General features: G+C 40.5%; 1 protein-coding gene across 2 annotated transcripts in view; it reads left to right on the forward strand.

The window, feature by feature from the left end:
• Window positions 1–868: 868 nt before the first annotated feature.
• The window catches only part of Mcmdc2 (minichromosome maintenance domain containing 2), a 35719-nt gene continuing 19555 nt past the window's right edge, over window positions 869–17032 (forward strand). Inside the window, exons 1-9 of one of the 2 annotated variants that reach the window (XM_021163400.2) lie at window positions 869–988; window positions 3917–4054; window positions 4152–4282; window positions 4356–4415; window positions 7525–7720; window positions 8316–8438; window positions 8554–8658; window positions 11304–11429; window positions 13328–13565. In XM_021163400.2, the coding sequence (XP_021019059.1) occupies window positions 3961–4054; window positions 4152–4282; window positions 4356–4415; window positions 7525–7720; window positions 8316–8438; window positions 8554–8658; window positions 11304–11429; window positions 13328–13565 (1073 nt within the window). In that variant the 5' untranslated portion in view covers window positions 869–988; window positions 3917–3960. Of the gene's footprint in view, window positions 989–3801; window positions 4055–4151; window positions 4283–4355; window positions 4416–7524; window positions 7721–8315; window positions 8439–8553; window positions 8659–11303; window positions 11430–13327; window positions 13566–17032 lie in introns of those variants that run through there. The other variant, XM_029484027.1, reaches the window with a different exon arrangement.

Here is a 17032-nt window from a genome sequence, read left to right on the forward strand (position 1 = left end):
TTTTATGAAGTAGAATAAAAGGCACAAGACAATAAATGCTGTATTTGTTCCATTTATGAGTTCTGGAGTAGCTAATTTTAAGAAGACAGAATGGTTATTGCCAGGAACTTAGGGAATCACTAAATGGTACAGAGTTAGGGGGAGATGATTATGTACTGGAAGTAGTGTTACAGTTCTATGACATTCAACTCAAGAATGGCTAAAATGGTACATTTTGTTATGTGTTATTTTACCACATTTTAGGGGGGAAGTCCCCTACTCATTATCAGTCACTTTTCACTGCCTTACCAAGCCCTAGGTAGTCATAAATTTGTATTCATGTTTGCCTATCCTATTTCATACATGAATGGCAACATACAACATATGACTTTGTGCCTTTCCTCTTGCACAGTGCACTCAAAAGCCATAGTATTGTGCTATCCCTTAATTCTCTTTTTAATTCAAGGGGATATCGTGTTGTCTTGTGTTGCTATACCACAGCTGTTTGACGCTAGTTGGAAGTCAAGACATTCACTTCGGGGCAATTTTGAGTAATAGTATGAATTTACATATACAAGATTTTCTGTGGATGCATATTTTCAATTCTCTTGGAATTAGCCTTTTGAGAGGTTATCACAGTTTCCGAAGTTTACGACGCTATTTCGCATTTCCACCGGCAGAAATTGAAATTTTTTTCATACAGATATTGTCTTGGATTAGATAACAGCAAAAGCAAAAGTATCTCTTTGCCTTGCAAACAGCACTATATAGGTGAGACTGGTTGCCCTGGTGACAGAAGGGCTGAGGTCCCGGCAGACCCCGCGCGCGCCAGCCGACAGTTGGGAGAGTGCGCGTGCGCAGGAGGCCCTCTGTAGCCCACGCGGGTCCTGCAGTGCAGGTGGGTCTTATTCCAGAGGTGGCAACATGGCCGGGTCGAGGGCACTGGAGTCTCCTGAGGAGCTGCGGGCCGGCGAGCCAAGCGGGTTCGCTCGAGTGGCTGAGTCCTGAGGTGTTTGGGCCTTGGTCTCCGCATCTCCTCAGGGTTCCCTCAGCGCTGACAGAAGGGAAAACTTGAATTATTCCCGTGGCCTGTTCTGTGTCCTTTTCTCCTCGTTATCCCCTACTTGCAAATGCGTTCATTCCCAAGACTGTCTGTCTGTCTGTCTATCTGTCTGTCTGTCAGTCCGTCAGTCAGTCCGTCCGTCCGTCCGTCCTGGAACTTGCTCTGTAGACCAGGCTGACCTCAAACCCAGAGATGCTCCTGCCTCTCTGCCTCCTGAGTTGGCGCGTGCCATTACTGCCCAGCATGACAATTTGGGGCAGACAGTTGGGCTCTATGCCCATCTTTGGAAGGCCCTGAACTCCAGACTCAACTTCTGTGTCCTTTCCTGCCTAGCTGACTTTCAAGAGTCTGCGGCACACGCACCTGATAAATGAGAATTCACTTGTTTGGCAGTGCTGTGATGAAGCCCAGCCTTGGGCAAGACAAACTTTGATTTCTAGACAGGGCTCTGTTATGCAACTCAGGCTACTCTAGAGCTCATTGTGTAGTCCAAGGCTACCAAGACTACCGTTTTGTTTTGTTTTGTTTTGTTTTGTTTTGTTTTGTTTTGTTTTGTTTTGTTTTTCGAGACTTGGTTTCTTTGCAGAGCCCTTCCCATCATGGAGCTCACAGCGATATTCCTGCCTCTGCCTCCTGAGTGCTGGGATCAAGGCTGTGTGCCACCACTTGTCTGCCAGAGACTAACTTTGAACTCAGTCTGGCCAACCTACTGAATGTCTGCAACCATGACCTGGCCTCGACTGAATTTTTTCCTCTCTGTGTGGTACAGGTTGGTCATCAAGCCCAGAATTAGAGTCTTTAAAATTCTAGAATTATCTCCTCCATTCCATTTTGTTCCAAATACCCTGGGCTGGTCCATCCATCTCTTAGAAATACAACACTAGTTGAAAACTGATAATTGGCTGTTCAGTTTCAAAGCATTCTTCACACAGGCAACATGAAGGAGCTAATTTCCAAAATATAATTTAAGAAAAAAATGGACGATTATGTTTTCAAAAACTTTGTAAACTTCTCTTTCCTTATATAATTATTTTGCACTTCAAAAACTTATTCTAAATTTACACAACCATTTCACTCAATGTCCTCCAACTTCAGAAACCTGTTTTTGTTCTTGGTGGTGGTGGTGGTGGTGGTGGTGGTGGTGGTGGTGGTGGTTTGGCTTTGTTTTGTTTTGAGACACAGATTCAATGGCTGTCCTCCATCTGCAGACCAGGCTAACCTAGACCTCAGGGACCTGTGTGCCTCTGCTTCCTGATCATTGGGATTAAATGTGTCCATGAGCATACCTAGCAAAAAGCTGATATTCTAACAATGTCAACCTTCAAAATTATTAATTTTGACCCCGATATAATAACAAAAGGGTAGCCACTTACTTTTCTATGCAAAGTATCCTGAACTATAGGTATGGGTGGATAAAATCAGTGATATATGACTCATAATGGGGGTGTTAGCCGGTATCTTTGGAAAACTCTCCCATTATAGAAATATTCACCTACTAAAAACAAAATTTATTTATTTATTTATTTAGGTGGTGCTGGGACTGAGCCCAGCCTTGTGCATGCTGGACAAGCAAGCTAGAATAGCATTATTGTACTTAGAGCCACACAGAAATAAACTCACTTTATTTATCCCTTTGAAGTGGAATGCATGGCTGCCTTGTTACCTTCTGTCATCAACCAAAAGAGTCCAAAGCAGTAGAAAAATACATGATAATGAGCCCAATTTTATGAAGCTTTTCACTTATCGTGTTCTATGGCCACTAACCTGTTCATATTCCTATTACAAGTTATCATATAGTTGTTCGCATAGCTGATTTACACGCTGTGCTCTTTAAAGGATAGACACTGTGTTTTGCTCATCTTTGCATTACTGGTGCCTAGGGAAAGTAAGGTAGCCAATAAATTATAGATAATAATAGCTGATAATGTTTCAATAATGTGTTAGTCATTATTTCTGACCTCTCTAAGTTGGATTTCTTAAAGACAGGGTCCAATCTTAATCATATCATTCCTAATAATATCACAATGATTGCATGACATATCTTGGTTCTAATATTTTCTGCTCAAGTGAACATTTTATATTCCCCTCTCCACCTCTACAGTATAATGTTCTATATTTGACACTGGCAAAGATTTAAAATGGAAAGAGGGCTTAATTGTTTAATACCTTTGTCTTTGTCAGCTAAAGATATTGGGGCAAGAGAGGCCAATCAATATCCCCAACAAATGCTGGGCCAAAAACCATTTCTCAGGTTTTTCAATTTAGTGCTCATAGGACCACATTTACTTTTTTCTCTGTGTGTGTGTGTGTGTGTGTCCTCGAGCAGTGAGCAGGGAGCTGGGGGCAATCAAAGGACAACTTGGTGAAGTTGATTTCTTCCACTATGTGGGTCCCAGGGGTCAAACTCCCTCATGAGACTTGGCTTCTTTACCCAATGAGTCATCTTGCTATCCCAAACTGGATTGATGAGACAGTTTATATGACGTTCATCCTTCAGCCTAGGCTTACATCGGGACTATCATTTAAAATTATTAGTTTCAGGTTGCATTTTTAGGAGTGCCTGCCCTAGAGAGACATTTTGAGCATCCTGCTAAGTGTGATTAAAGTGTTATCTGGGGATGGAGGTGTGAGTCAGGGTTCAATCAATAGCTAGGTTTCGTTTCTCTTTCAATTAGAAGGGTTACCTAGTTGCATCCTCAATTTTATGTTTTGTTGTTGTTGTTTGTTTGTTTGTTTGTTTGTTCATGGTTTTTCGAGACAGTGTCAATTTTATGTTTTAATGATTTGTAAGTTTTCTTAGTGGTCTTCAAAAGTAAACTTTATTTTGTTCTTCATTCTTTATCTGAGTCTCATCACTTTAATCTTTACCACCAGCTGTGGTTAATGTTCTACTAATAGAGATTACCACCAAGGAGAAAATGGAGACTCTGCAGATGAAAGAGGCAGCCCTTGTCTATCTCGACAGAAGTGGAGGCCTCCAAAAGTTTATAGACGACTGCAAGTCCTACAATGGTATGTCAGCGAGGGGGTGAGCAATGGTGTGTCAGTCAGGAGCCCTCAGACAAGTGTGCACACAATCATCCTGTTATTCACACTTATATCTTCACAGATTCAAAGCAAAGTTATGCTGTCTATCGGTTCAGTATTCTAATAAACCCCTGTGACGTTGTTGAATTAGATGCTGAACTTGGAAATCACATTTTACACCATCCCTTAAAAGCTGCTCGAGTTTTTCAATCAGTAAGTTAAAGAAGAAATGATTTCCATATCACACGGAAATCTTGGTAATGTGTTTGCTTGTTTGACATCACAGGTCTGCTTTGTTGCTGTGAAGACTCTCTCATTAATTGGACAGTTACAGACTGAAACTCAAGTAAGTTTTAATTAACTTTAAGTTTTCAAGACTGAAGTACAAATTTTCCAAATAACATACAATACTGTTTTTACAGTAATAAGTTAAAAACTAAAGAGTAGAATACATTTTACAAAGTCCAATTTACTATTTTCTAAGTCAGATTTTTTTCTTACTTAACATTTTTATTTGAGGGGTGGTCATGCTTATTCCACCAGAGCCTACAGAGGACAATGGTTGTCTCTATGTTTTCCTCTTCCACCACATGGGCTCAGGGGATAGAACTCAGGTGAGGTCGTCAGTCAGAGCTCCAATGCTGTATCAACATATCTGACAGAAACTAGTTAAAGGAGAAGGGATATGCTTCAGTGCTGTGCTCTTTCAGGGCAGGTCTGCCTCCCATAGCTGTCAGTGTTCAGGGTAGGTGAGCTTCCCATGGTTAATCATCTCTGAAAACACCCCCAACAACACATTTACCAGGGTACTGTATTAATTCCAAGGTGCTACTGAATCCAAATTGACAGCCAGCATTAACACAAACACCTTAATATGTTTCATTTTTGCCCATATTATCACTTTTAAGAATAAATGCTTTTATAATAACCATTTCAAATGTATCCAAAAGTAAAGATTTTATACAATTGACTTCTGTATATCTATCATTCAAGCTCAGTGATGCAATGTATATGCATCATCTATATTTATCTGGAATATTTTAAAGCACATCCCAGATGCTCTGTTATCTCACCCCATATATATACTTCAGGATCAACTTCTTTTCCCCACATCTTTTTTTTTAATTAATTTATTTTTATATGTAAGTACACTGTAGCCGTCTTTAGACACACCAGAAGAGGGCATCAGATCTCATTACAGATGGTTATGAGCCACCATGTAGTTGTGGGATTTGAACTCAGGACCTTCGGAAGTGCAGTCATTGCTCTTAACTGAGCCATCTCTCCAGCCCCCCCCCCTTTTTTATTATATATTTTCTTTATTTACATTTCAAATGTTATCCCCTTTCCTAGTTTCCCCTCTGAAAATTCCCTATCCTCTCTCCCCTCCCCCTGCTCCTCAACCCACCCACTCCTGGCTTCCTGGCCCTGGCATTCCCCTATACTGGGGCACAGAACCTTCACAGGACCAAGGGCCTCTCCTTCCACTGATGATCAACTAGGCCATCCTCTGCTACATATGCAGCTAGAGCCGTGAGTCCCACCATGTGTTTTTTTTGATTAGTGGTTTAGTCCCAGGGAGCTCTGGGAGTACTGGTTAGTTCATATTGTTGTTCCTCCTATGGGGCTGCAAACCCCTTCAGCTTCTTGGGTACTTTCTCTAGCTCCTTCATTGGGGACCCTGTGTTCCATCCATCCAATGGATGGCTGTGAGCATTCACTTCTGTATTTGTCAGGCACTGGCAGAGCCTCTCAGGAGACAGCTTTATCAGGCTTCTGTCAGCAACCTCTTGTTGGTATCCACAATAGTGTCTGGGTTTGGTTATCCACAATAGTGTCTGGGTGAGTTAATGGGATAGATCCCCAGGTGAGACAAGTCTCTGGATGGTCATTCCTTCAATCAAGATCAACTTCTAAAAACTGTTGTGTTGTGTTCTTATATAATCACAATATCATCATTTACAAACCAGTGGTATTTTCTTGATATCATTTAATATCCAGTCCATATTTTAATTTTTTCAATATTTTTTAACTTTTTGGGGGGTTTTCCCTCGAGCCAGGACCAAGGTATGCATGAGGTAGTGCATGCCCTATAATCCCATCACTTAGGAGGCAGAAACAGGAAGGTTTAAGGTTATCTTCAGAGCAGAGCAGTAGTACTTTTGTATTGCTCGCTGAGGCTTCTCCAGTTCTCCAGTCTGGTGCTAGCCCCACGCCTTCCTTTTTTATACCATTGATTAAAAAAAAAAAAAAAAACTGGTTAATTATCCTGTAAGATATTATGCCAGTGCATCCATCTAATTACTTATTTATGATAACATGTTATTTTTCTGTATCCTGTATGTCTAAAATAAGGCTTGACTCTGGAGGCTTAGGTCTAGATTCAACGCATTTTAACAACACATTATATAATGCTACATATTATACATTCAATATCATAAGGGATATAATGGTGCCTTTGTGATGTCAGTTGCTATTGTTCTGATCCCTACATTAATTATACAGTTTCATATCAATTTTCACCTGATGGTTTTAGAATACCTACAGTCTATCATTTCATTAGCAGTTATAATTTTATATTTTTCTCATTTTGCCACCCTCTCTGATTTATCTGAAATTACTCTATAAAATAAATTGTCTCATCTGGGGATATAGCTGGATAGGAGAACATTTGCCTAGCATGGGCAAAACTCTGATTTTAATCTCTAACATTCATAAATGAAAATTAAAATAAATTATTATTTATCATTATTTATTTGGTTACTCTAAAATACAATTTGTTTGGGAAATGTGGGATAAATATTTGATTATTTTCCTTTTAAGGCTTTGAAGGGTAATAACTTGAAAACGGGTAGTAACCTGTAATGATGCCCAATATTTCTTTCTTTCTCTTTTTTTTTTTTAACAAGAGAATTGCATGAGCTCTTCACTGTATCTGCAGGGAAGGCACTTGCTTCCATGCCTGACTGCTTTAATTTGATCCCTTACCGCCACATGGCGGAAGGAGAGAACTGATCCTCACAGTTTGTCTTCTAACCTTCACATGTATTGCATGCTATGACGTAATAAGTATATCTTTTAAAACAATTAGATGCCCCAATGCCATCTCCTATATTTTCAGTCCCAGACTTGGAATCATTACTTTCCCCCTCAAGAGCTCTGACTCCTTTTAATGTCAATTGATATTTTGAGATTACAGTTTGAGCACTAAAGTGTCCAATGCTATTGGGGTTCACATTAGTTTTTATTGTGGTTCAGAAAATGTGTATTTTTTAAGGAGCTCATTGTGGTATTTTTAATTAAGATGTTATAGGATTTTATGTTTTTCTCTGGCTTAATATTTGATTCATAGCAACAATAACATATTCTTAATATATATAGTATTCTTACTATATAAAAAGGCAAGTCAAATTGGATTGCAACTTTTACTAATGTGTTTTTTGTGTTCTTCTCAGATCAATATTGTGCTGAAGTTAACACATTTACCAGCCCTGCCAAGCTATAGTCTTGATCTTTGTGAATTTCCACTTAATTATGCATCTCAGAGATTTTATATGATGCAAGGGATTGTGATTGCAATGACAACTATAACCAAGTACACTCAAGGTGCAAGGTTCTTGTGTTCAGATGAAGTGTGTCCTTTTTCAAAAGGTCAGTGTTCAAATGGGAAATTAAAAAAACAAGCTGTTTCATCTCAAACCATCTCTGCAATTGGTGGCTAATCAAGCATTTATTAGTGTCTCCTAAAATTCATTAGTTTACTGTGCATCATCTTGAAACGATCTTCCCTGCACTCCACAGCTTCATAAGTGTTGATGTTGTCCTGGAAAAGGACATATCAAATGAGACAGAACAAAATGAGATCTGTTTGCTCATGCAGTTTCCTCTGTGCTTAAGATCTAACCTAGCCAGCCTGCTTCTCCATTGATTCTCAAGGTTGGTTGAGCTGGATGAAGCTTCCTCTCTCCTCTCTGAGCTCTCTGTTAATGACGCCACATACAGAAATTGTGTATTTAAGTATCCATGTCACCAATGCCTTAGCATAGTGCCCGAGAGGAAACAGTCATGTTGCCAACACTTGGGAAGCTGAAGCAGGAGGATGGAGGGTTCAAGGCTAGCCTGGGCTACACAGTGATACCTGTACAAACAAACAAACAAGGCAAGCAATACACACTAACTGATAATAGTAAATGGTTGAAAAATAGCCAATCTGAGAGAGGCTGAGCTCAGCGCTGTTTTCTTTCAGGATTTCAGTATGTAAGAGTCCATGTGCCTGGAGCTACAGAATCTGCAACAGTAAGAAATGACTTTTTATGCAGTCTCTGTTCATCTTCACTTCAAGAAGACAGAAAATTTAGAGTACTTGGTGGTAAAAAAAAATGCATTTACATTTTGTGATAACTTTCAAATAGTCTCTTGTATTTTAATAGGAGACTTAATCTGAATATGGATTCTATTAACATTTTTTTGTTCTTTACCTTAAGATAAACAGATAGTTGAAATAATCACCACAAAAATGTTTCATGCTTTTCAAGGAGACTCTAAAAGCCAGCCATTTAGGTTTCAATCACTTGGTATTTTCCTAAGAGGTATGTAAAGTTCTGTTTGAATTTGAAACAAATTGCTAACATATTGTAAAGTGTCCTGACAGCTTACACAGGGAAAGTTATCTTTATCTGGAATTGCCGTTTATAGTAATAATGTCACATTATTCTCATCCTCTCTTTCTCTCTCTCTCTCTCTCTCTCTCTGTGTGTGTGTGTGTGTTGTACCTTGTTGTTTGTTAATATTAGCATACAGGCTGGGTGTGATAGTGCATGCTTCATTCATTCCAGCATTAGAGGCACTCTGTAAGATCAAGGCCAGCCAGATTTACACAGTGAGGCCCAATATCAAAAAAAAAAAATTATTAGTATATGAACATGATGAAAAAGAGATTTGGGGATTTTGCTGCACAGAGTAAGAGTCTCTTAAAGATGAGACTGACACCTGTGACTGTGGAGAACTGATGGGTAAGTACAAGGAGACAAGTGATTGCCATGGAGTGGGGCATCACTTACAGGATCAGGTGCCTAAGAAAGAAGTTAGAGCTGTGGCAACAATGCACATTTGTCTTTTCCTGTGGACTGAAATTTGAGAAATTAAAAGTATTCACTTAGTGCCGGGCGTGGTGGCGCACGCCTTTAATCCCAGCACTCGGGAGGCAGAGGCAGGTGGATTTCTGAGTTCAAGGCCAGCCTGGTCTACAAAGTGAGTGCCAGGACAGCCAGGGCTACACAGAGAAACTCTGTCTCGAAAAACCAAAAAAAAAAAAAAAAAAGTATTCACTTAGAGGCTGGAAAGATGGCTCAGCAGTTAAGAGCACTGGCTGCTCTTTCAGAGGTCCTGAGTTCAATTCCCAGCAACCACGTGGTGGCTCACAACCATCCGTAATGAGATCCGATGTCATCTTCTGGTGTGTCTGAAGATAGCAACAGTGTACTCACATACATAAAATAAATAATTAAAAAATTAGTAATAAAAGCATTCACTTAGAGAGATGGCTGCTGTAATTCTACAACCTTTAAGTGTTGTGCTGTTTCACTGTTTGTCTTGAAACTCAGTGCTTGTATTCAGGAGAGAGAGGAGAGACAGGGACATGAAGAGAGAGAGAGAGAGTGTGTGTGTGTGTGTGTGTGTGTGTGTGTGTGAGAGAGAGAGAGAGAGAGAGAGAGAGATGTGTACTTGTCTCTGTGTGCATGTAGAGGTCAATGTTGAGTGTCTTATAGATCTCTCTCAGCCCTGTTGTTGAGACAAGGTCTCTCTCACAGCATGACTGTGGTGCTTTCCTTCAGGCTAGGCTCGCTGTCCCCTGAGCTCCAAGGCCTGGCCTGGCCCCCCACACCACTTAGCACTGAGGTCACAGGTGTGATCTGCCATGCTCAGCATCTCCTGTGGGCATGAGGAAACTAGGCAGAGCTCAGTAAAGAGCATGGCAGGTACTGTGCTCACTGAGCCTCTTTCTAAGCCCTTAATTAGACTTTAAAAATAAACTTGGGCCAGGCATGGTGGCGCACGCCTTTGATCCCAGCACTCGGGAGGCAGAGGCAGGCGGATTTCTGAGTTCCAGGACAGCCAGGGATACACAGAGAAACCTTGTCTCGAAAAAATATATAAATAAATAAATAAATAAACTTGGAGGGCTAATAAGATGTGCTGTCAGGTAAAAATGCTTGCTGCCAAGCCTGACAGCCTGAGTTGATTACTGTAACCCACATGGTCAAAGAAGAGAACTGATTCCTGAAAGTTGTACTCTCACAGCCAACATGCACACACACATACCATACATACAGCACACATACACACTTGATGGAGTTTAAAGGCTTATCCCAGTCTGCATGTGTGAGAAGAACATGGCCTAGCATGAAAGGGTGTCTTAGACTAGATGTGCATTCAGTTTTTCCTCTTACAATGACTTGGCCCCACAGAGATTGCTTGCTCTCTTGGTTTTCCATGAAAAACGTACAGGTGGAAATATCCAGTTAGTAATTTTAAAATTACTTAATTTTCTAGATAAATAATGTGACTTACATGATGTTTATTAACATTCTTTAGCATTTAATTGAAATATGTTCTGTCTTATATGGAATGGTATTTTTCCTCTTGACAGCATTATAGGTGAATATTTAATTATCCTAGTTGCTATTCCCCATGCCTCTTGAAGCTTACTTGCCTATAAATATCAACATATGTTAGCTATATAATGGCCTTGGTTTCCATTATTGGTGCCATTGCATATGGATACTGTAATTTTTTAAAAGATTTATTTATTTATTTATTTATTTATTTAATGTATATGAGTACACTGTAGCTGTACAGATGGTTGTGAGCCATCATGTGGACCTCTGCTCGCTCCAGCCCCGCTCACTCTAGCCCAAAGATTTATTTATTTTTATATGTAAGTACACTGTAGCTGTCTTTAGACACACTAGAAGAGGGCATCAGATCTCATCACCGATGGTTGTGAGCCACCATGTGGTTGCTGGGATTTGAACTCAGGACCTTTGGAAGAGCAGTCAGTGCTCTTAACCTCTGAGCCATCTCTCCAGCCCCCATGGGTACTGTATTAAATAAAGGTTAACACTTCACTACTAACTCAACTACTGAGTTGTCACTTGTTCCAGATCTTTGAACCAGATATGATATGCAGTTTCATTTAGTGAATGCTATTTTCTTTTGTGTTTAATAAACATAGATGAACTAGTGAATAAGATGAAAATAGGAAATGAATATAAAATTATTGGAATTCCAGTCTGTGTCAAAACTTCACAAACTGCTCTCTGTGTAGAAGCAAATAGTATCACTCCCTACACAGCAAAAGGTAAGAAAACCCATGTATTTTAACATATGTAAGTCCATCTGTTTAGCAAACAGTGTTGTTTGCCTTTGTGCGAGGCCCTCTCCTAAGCAATAGAAACATAGTGAAGCAGAAGGCCAGGCTGTCTACTCCTAACTCGCATGGTAGTGGCCAGTCAGATGGCCACTAAGCCTGGTGTGGTGGCACACTAGCACTTGGGAGGCTGAGGCAGGAGGGGCAAAGCTTGACACCAGCTTGAGCTGTGTAATGAGTTGCTGCTCAGCCCGGGGTTATTTTAGCAAGGCTCAACCTCCAAATAAAAACCACAAAACTAGCCAATGAAGCAGTCCCTGCTACTAAACAAGATGTTTACAGTCTTGGTGTAATTGAAGACCTCTTTCTGGAACTAAATCTTATGTTGACTTTTTGTAGGTTAACAATGAGAGAAATGTTTCTGACATTTTTCTGAGCATGGTGGTACAAACTTAAGCCTATGGCTTTGTCACAGAGGCAGGAAGTCAACCTGGGGTACAGTAAGAAGCCAGAAATCTTTTGGGGTTCCAAGAGTTAATAGACCAAAAGAGAAACAAACAAACAAACAAACAAAACAAAAAACAGAAAAAATCAAAAAAAAAAAAAAGCAAAGCCAGGCAGTGGTGGAAACCCTGTCTCGAAAAACCAAAATAGAAAACAAGAGTTAATAGATTTGTTTTCTGGCTAAGGCAATTCATAGTAACTGCTGTGGTCTGAAGAGGAGATCAGAAAAAGGCAAGGGGATGAAAATACCACCCTTTTTTTTTAAAGTTTTTTTTTTTAATGTATATGAGTACACTATAGATGTACAGATGGTTGTGAGCCTTCTTGTGGTTGTTGGGAATTGAATTTTTAGGACCTTTGCTTGCTCCGGTTGGCCCTGCTTACTCTGGTCAACTCCGCTCTCTGTCCCTGCTTGCTCCGTACCAGAAGAGGGTGTCAGATCTCATTACTGGTGATTGTGAGCCATCGTGTGGTTTCTGGGATTTAAACTCAGGACCAGGTTAGTGCTCTTACCTGCTGAGCCATCTCTACAGCTCCAACCTTTCTGTTTGTTTGTTTTTTGTTTTTTGAGACAGGGTTTCTCTGTGTTGTAGCCATGGCTGTCCTGGAACTTGCTCTGTAGACCAGGCTGGCCTCCAGTTCACATAGAATAGCCTGCCTCTTTCTGTCTCATGTACCACCACCATCCAGCCCAACTTGAAACTAAATGCAAGTGAATTCTAGATACTTCAGCTGATCTTGAAAAGACTTTTAAAAAGAAGGAGACTGTTGAAGAAAGCAAGCAACATAAACGAACAGTTTGGTGACCATTTTTATGTATTGTGAAGTACTTCATGACTTACTTGCTTGTTATCAGAACACAGCTTATATGCAGGTGGAAAGTCTGCTTTCTTATGTTGAACTCTAGGATCAAGTGTTAGACTACAATAAGCCTTCCTAGATCTGGGCGTGAGCACTGCCCAGAGGCTAGCAGAGCTATCACACACAGCTTCTCCTCTGACATTCACCTTTCTTAGGAGCTGGATAGAATCAGGGTGGAGAACATTTAGACTACTACAGTGTGGCATAGTGCAGTTATTTCAGAGTAGGAAAATACAAATCCTTCAACCACAGCACCCTGGGTACTTCCTGATAGGAGCAAAGACAGCTGTATTGAAGCCTCATCCCTGCTGCCTCACACATGACTGCAGAGGAGAACAGATGATTGGCTTTCAGCTCACAACTCATTCATGTGGGGGTGTGAGGTAACTGGGGTAAGAAATGATGGGCAAGCATTTCACCAATCATAATATCATAAAATTTGAGTATGGTACATTACAAGAACTATATTTTGAAATTATTTTGAATAAAGGAATCAAATACCTGTCCTTTTTATTTTTTTTCAGTTCCTTCAGGAATTAGTGACAACTTTAGGTGTCTCCTCTCCTTGACTTCGAGCTCGTGCTGGAAATTCACAGCAATACTGGCCAATATCTTTGCATCACAGATTGTTCCTCCTGGGACTTACAATTTGCTCAAACTTTGTTTGTTGATGAGTCTAGTACAGACAAGGGACTGCAACAGGGAACGAGAAGACTGCTTGGATATTTTAGTTATAACCAGTGACACTCTGCTTGTAGACAGGTAAGGTGTTTGCCATGAAGTTTTCAAATTTTATATTGCTCACAAAATTGTATAAATTCTTCCTCCTAATATTACTGTGATTATAAAAAATGCATCTGAGTACTAAAGCATTTAAATAGATTAGTACTAATAAAGTTGAAAACTTCTTTTTACAGGGTCTCACTATGAAGCTCTGGCTGTCCTGGAACTAGCTCTGTAGAACAGGCTGGCCTCAAACTCAGAGATCTGCCAGCTTCTGCCCCCTGAATGCTAAGACTTAAGGCATGCACCACCACCACCTGGCTTAGAATTGGGAACTTTTGGTGTTAGATAAAATTTATATATAGTGAAATAACCAGATCTTGTCACTACTATTTTTAAGGTTTGTTTATATATATTAGTGCTTTGCCTGCATGTATTCCTGCACACCAGAAAAGGTATCGGATTCCATTATAGATGGGTGTGAGTACCATATGGTTGCTGGGAATTGAACTAGAACATTTGGAAAAGCAACCAATGCTCTTAACCGCTGAGCCATCTCTCCAGCCCCATGGAGACAAATGTCATTATTATTAAAACAAAAAAACAAACTAGAAGTTTTTGACAAATTTTTCTAATTTGCTTTACATTGCTGTGATAAACACTAGGCCCAAAAGCACTTCACTGGGAGAAAGGGTTTATTTCAGCTTACATGTTACACTCCACCACTGAGAGGTAAGGGTAGGAGCTCAGGGAGGAACCTAATCCAGAAACTGACAGCAGAACCAAAAAAGACCACTGATATCTGACTTGCTCTCTGTGTCTGGCTCAGCTGCCTTCCATGTACAACCCAGGACCCACAGTGTGACACAGGCCACAATGGCTGGACCCTCCCACATCAATCATTAATCAAGAGAATGTTTGCCAGACATGCCCACAGACCGATTTGATGGAGGCAGTTCCTTAGCTGAGGCTCCCTTTCCCAGGTGGCAACTGTCTATGTGAAAGGGCAATACCCAGCACACACTCACTCCGAAAACTTACCTCAGTCTTTCTTCCACTTATCACCGGAACTAACTTTCCTGTTCATGAGACAGGGTGCTCTGTAACCCTGGCTGGCCTGGAGCTCTCACTTTGTAGGTCAGGCTGGCCTTGAACTGAGACTCGCCTGCCTCTGCCTCCTCTGCTGGGTTTATGTTATTACTCTTCTCCCAATGATGGTTTTGCATGTTTAGAGTATTATAAATAAACTGCTCTATCTTAACATTTTGGTGATAGGGATCAATACTAGGACTTGGTATGTACTAGACAAAGCCTCTACAGCTGAGCTACATACCCTGTAAACACTCTTGTATAACATTTGTGTCACTTCGATTTAGAGGATTTCTGTTTCCGGTTTGTTATTTCCTCTTGTTTCATCTTTTCTGGGTTCAGTTAAGAAATTTTTGCCTACATGAAAGTTGTGAAAATTCTTTGTTTTCTTTCTAGAAATATATTTTGTTTTTTTTTGTTGTTATTGTTGAGTCTTTTCCCAGTGTGTCCATGTTGTGGGGGAGTGCGCATGCCACAAAGCACACATGGGTGTCAGAGGGCACCTTGGTGGTGTTGATTGTCTCTTTGTACCTTTACATGTGTTCAAGGGATTGAACCCAAGTTGCTGGGCAAGTGTCCTTACCCACTAAGGGATTACCTGTCCAGCTGCCCTTGAGATAGTGTCTCTATGTGGGATTGTGTAGTGAAAGTTGATGTCTCTCCTATGCAGTCTCCACATCATCTGTTATAAGGTTTTATCTCCTTGTTTCCTCGTACCAAGTTTAAAATTAAACTAGACTGTAAATCTATTTGAACACTATTTTTTGTTGTGAATTTTTTATCTATATTTAGGTCAATAGTACACAGTCCTGGTTATTCAGGCTTGAAATCAGGCAAGTCAACCTTGTCTCAAAAATTAGATACTTTAAAAAAGTTGTATACCACCTCCAAAAATTCTATTTTAAGTAGTTGAGGAATAGAGATGGGCATTAGAATTTGTTTTGAAACAAAACAAAAACTCCTTACATGATTTTAATGTGACCTGTAGCTAAGAACCACTGCTCATTTCAGGCTAGAAATGTTCCTTCTGCAGTGTCCTCCGTGTTCCATACCCCTGGGCTAATGTTTAAATCCTGTGATGATGCATACACTGACCACACTTTCTGGCATTTTCCTGTCTACATCTAAAGGACACTACCTGGGTCCCTTTTACATTCCATGTCTGTGTCTGGTCGTCATATATGGTTGCATCAGAAAGTTGTAATTTCTGTGGTAAGGATTTTAAAGATAGCCACATTAGACAGAGTTTTCATTGCTGTCAAAAGTGTTCAAGAGAAACAATCCAAAGGATAAAAATCTTTATTTTTGCTCACAATTGCAGTCTATCATTTACATGTTCCATTGCTATCTGCCAGTACTGAGGCAGAATGCCATGGCAGAGAAAAACAGCTCATCTTTGGTAGACAGGAACCAGAGGGAGAGAGACAGGAAGAGGCAGAGGACACAGTCTATTTGTTCAGGGAATGTCCACTTACTTAATCTTGCGCACGCCCGACTGGCCAGCAAGAACAACTCTGCAACAGGATCCTTCCGTACACATTTATTGGGAGAGCTTGATTGCAGAGGCGAAGTGACCCCAAGCCCAGAACTGGTGCTACTTATATAGGCCTAGGAGAGGCGTGTCTCACACCCGGATTGGTTGTGCTTGGGTTATGCTTTTCACCTCGTTTGCATGCCTACATCTGATTGGTTAACTTGTCTCCCATCTGATTGGTTAACTTGTCTCCCATCTGATTGGTTAATTTTGGTTAATTCTCAAAACCTCATCTTGGCAAAAGAACTTTACTGCCTATGTATGCGTGGTGGCCAGCAGAAGCCAGTGCCACCCTGCAATGGCACATGTGGCTTCCCACAACTTAAGAGGTCCTAACTCCTAAATCTTCTGTCCTAATGTGAGTTCCTCCATTGATCAGGTAGGAACCCCCAGGACCCACATACTTTGCCCAAGCCCACAATCTATCCAACCCCAAACATGAGTGCTTAGAGGATATCTCAGGTTTACAACAATACTAAAGTAATGATATTCTTTAGGTAGACTAAAGTCCTTTATCATAATTTAAATTTGAGAATTAAAGAAATTGAAGCAGTTAACAATAATATTAAAAGCAAAAATGAAGATGGAACAAGCGTTGTCATGATACAGACACAGTAGGAAAAGTCAAGATAGGACGTTGACAAACCTGAGAAACAGATCTGGAATTTATAAAAGAAAGTAAGCCATAAAAAGACAGTGATCCACCGGGCAGTGGTGGCACACGCACAACTCTAATCCCAGCACTCAGGAGGCAGAGACAGGTCTACAGAGCAAGTTCCAGGACAACCATGCTACACAAACAAACCCTGTCTCAAAAACAAACAAACAGCCGGGCGTGGTGGCGCACGCCTTTAATCCCAGCACTCGGGAGGCAGAGGCAGGC

The sequence above is a fragment of the Mus caroli genome, chromosome 1 (assembly GCF_900094665.2).
Source record: "Mus caroli chromosome 1, CAROLI_EIJ_v1.1, whole genome shotgun sequence".
NCBI lineage: Eukaryota > Metazoa > Chordata > Mammalia > Rodentia > Muridae > Mus > Mus caroli.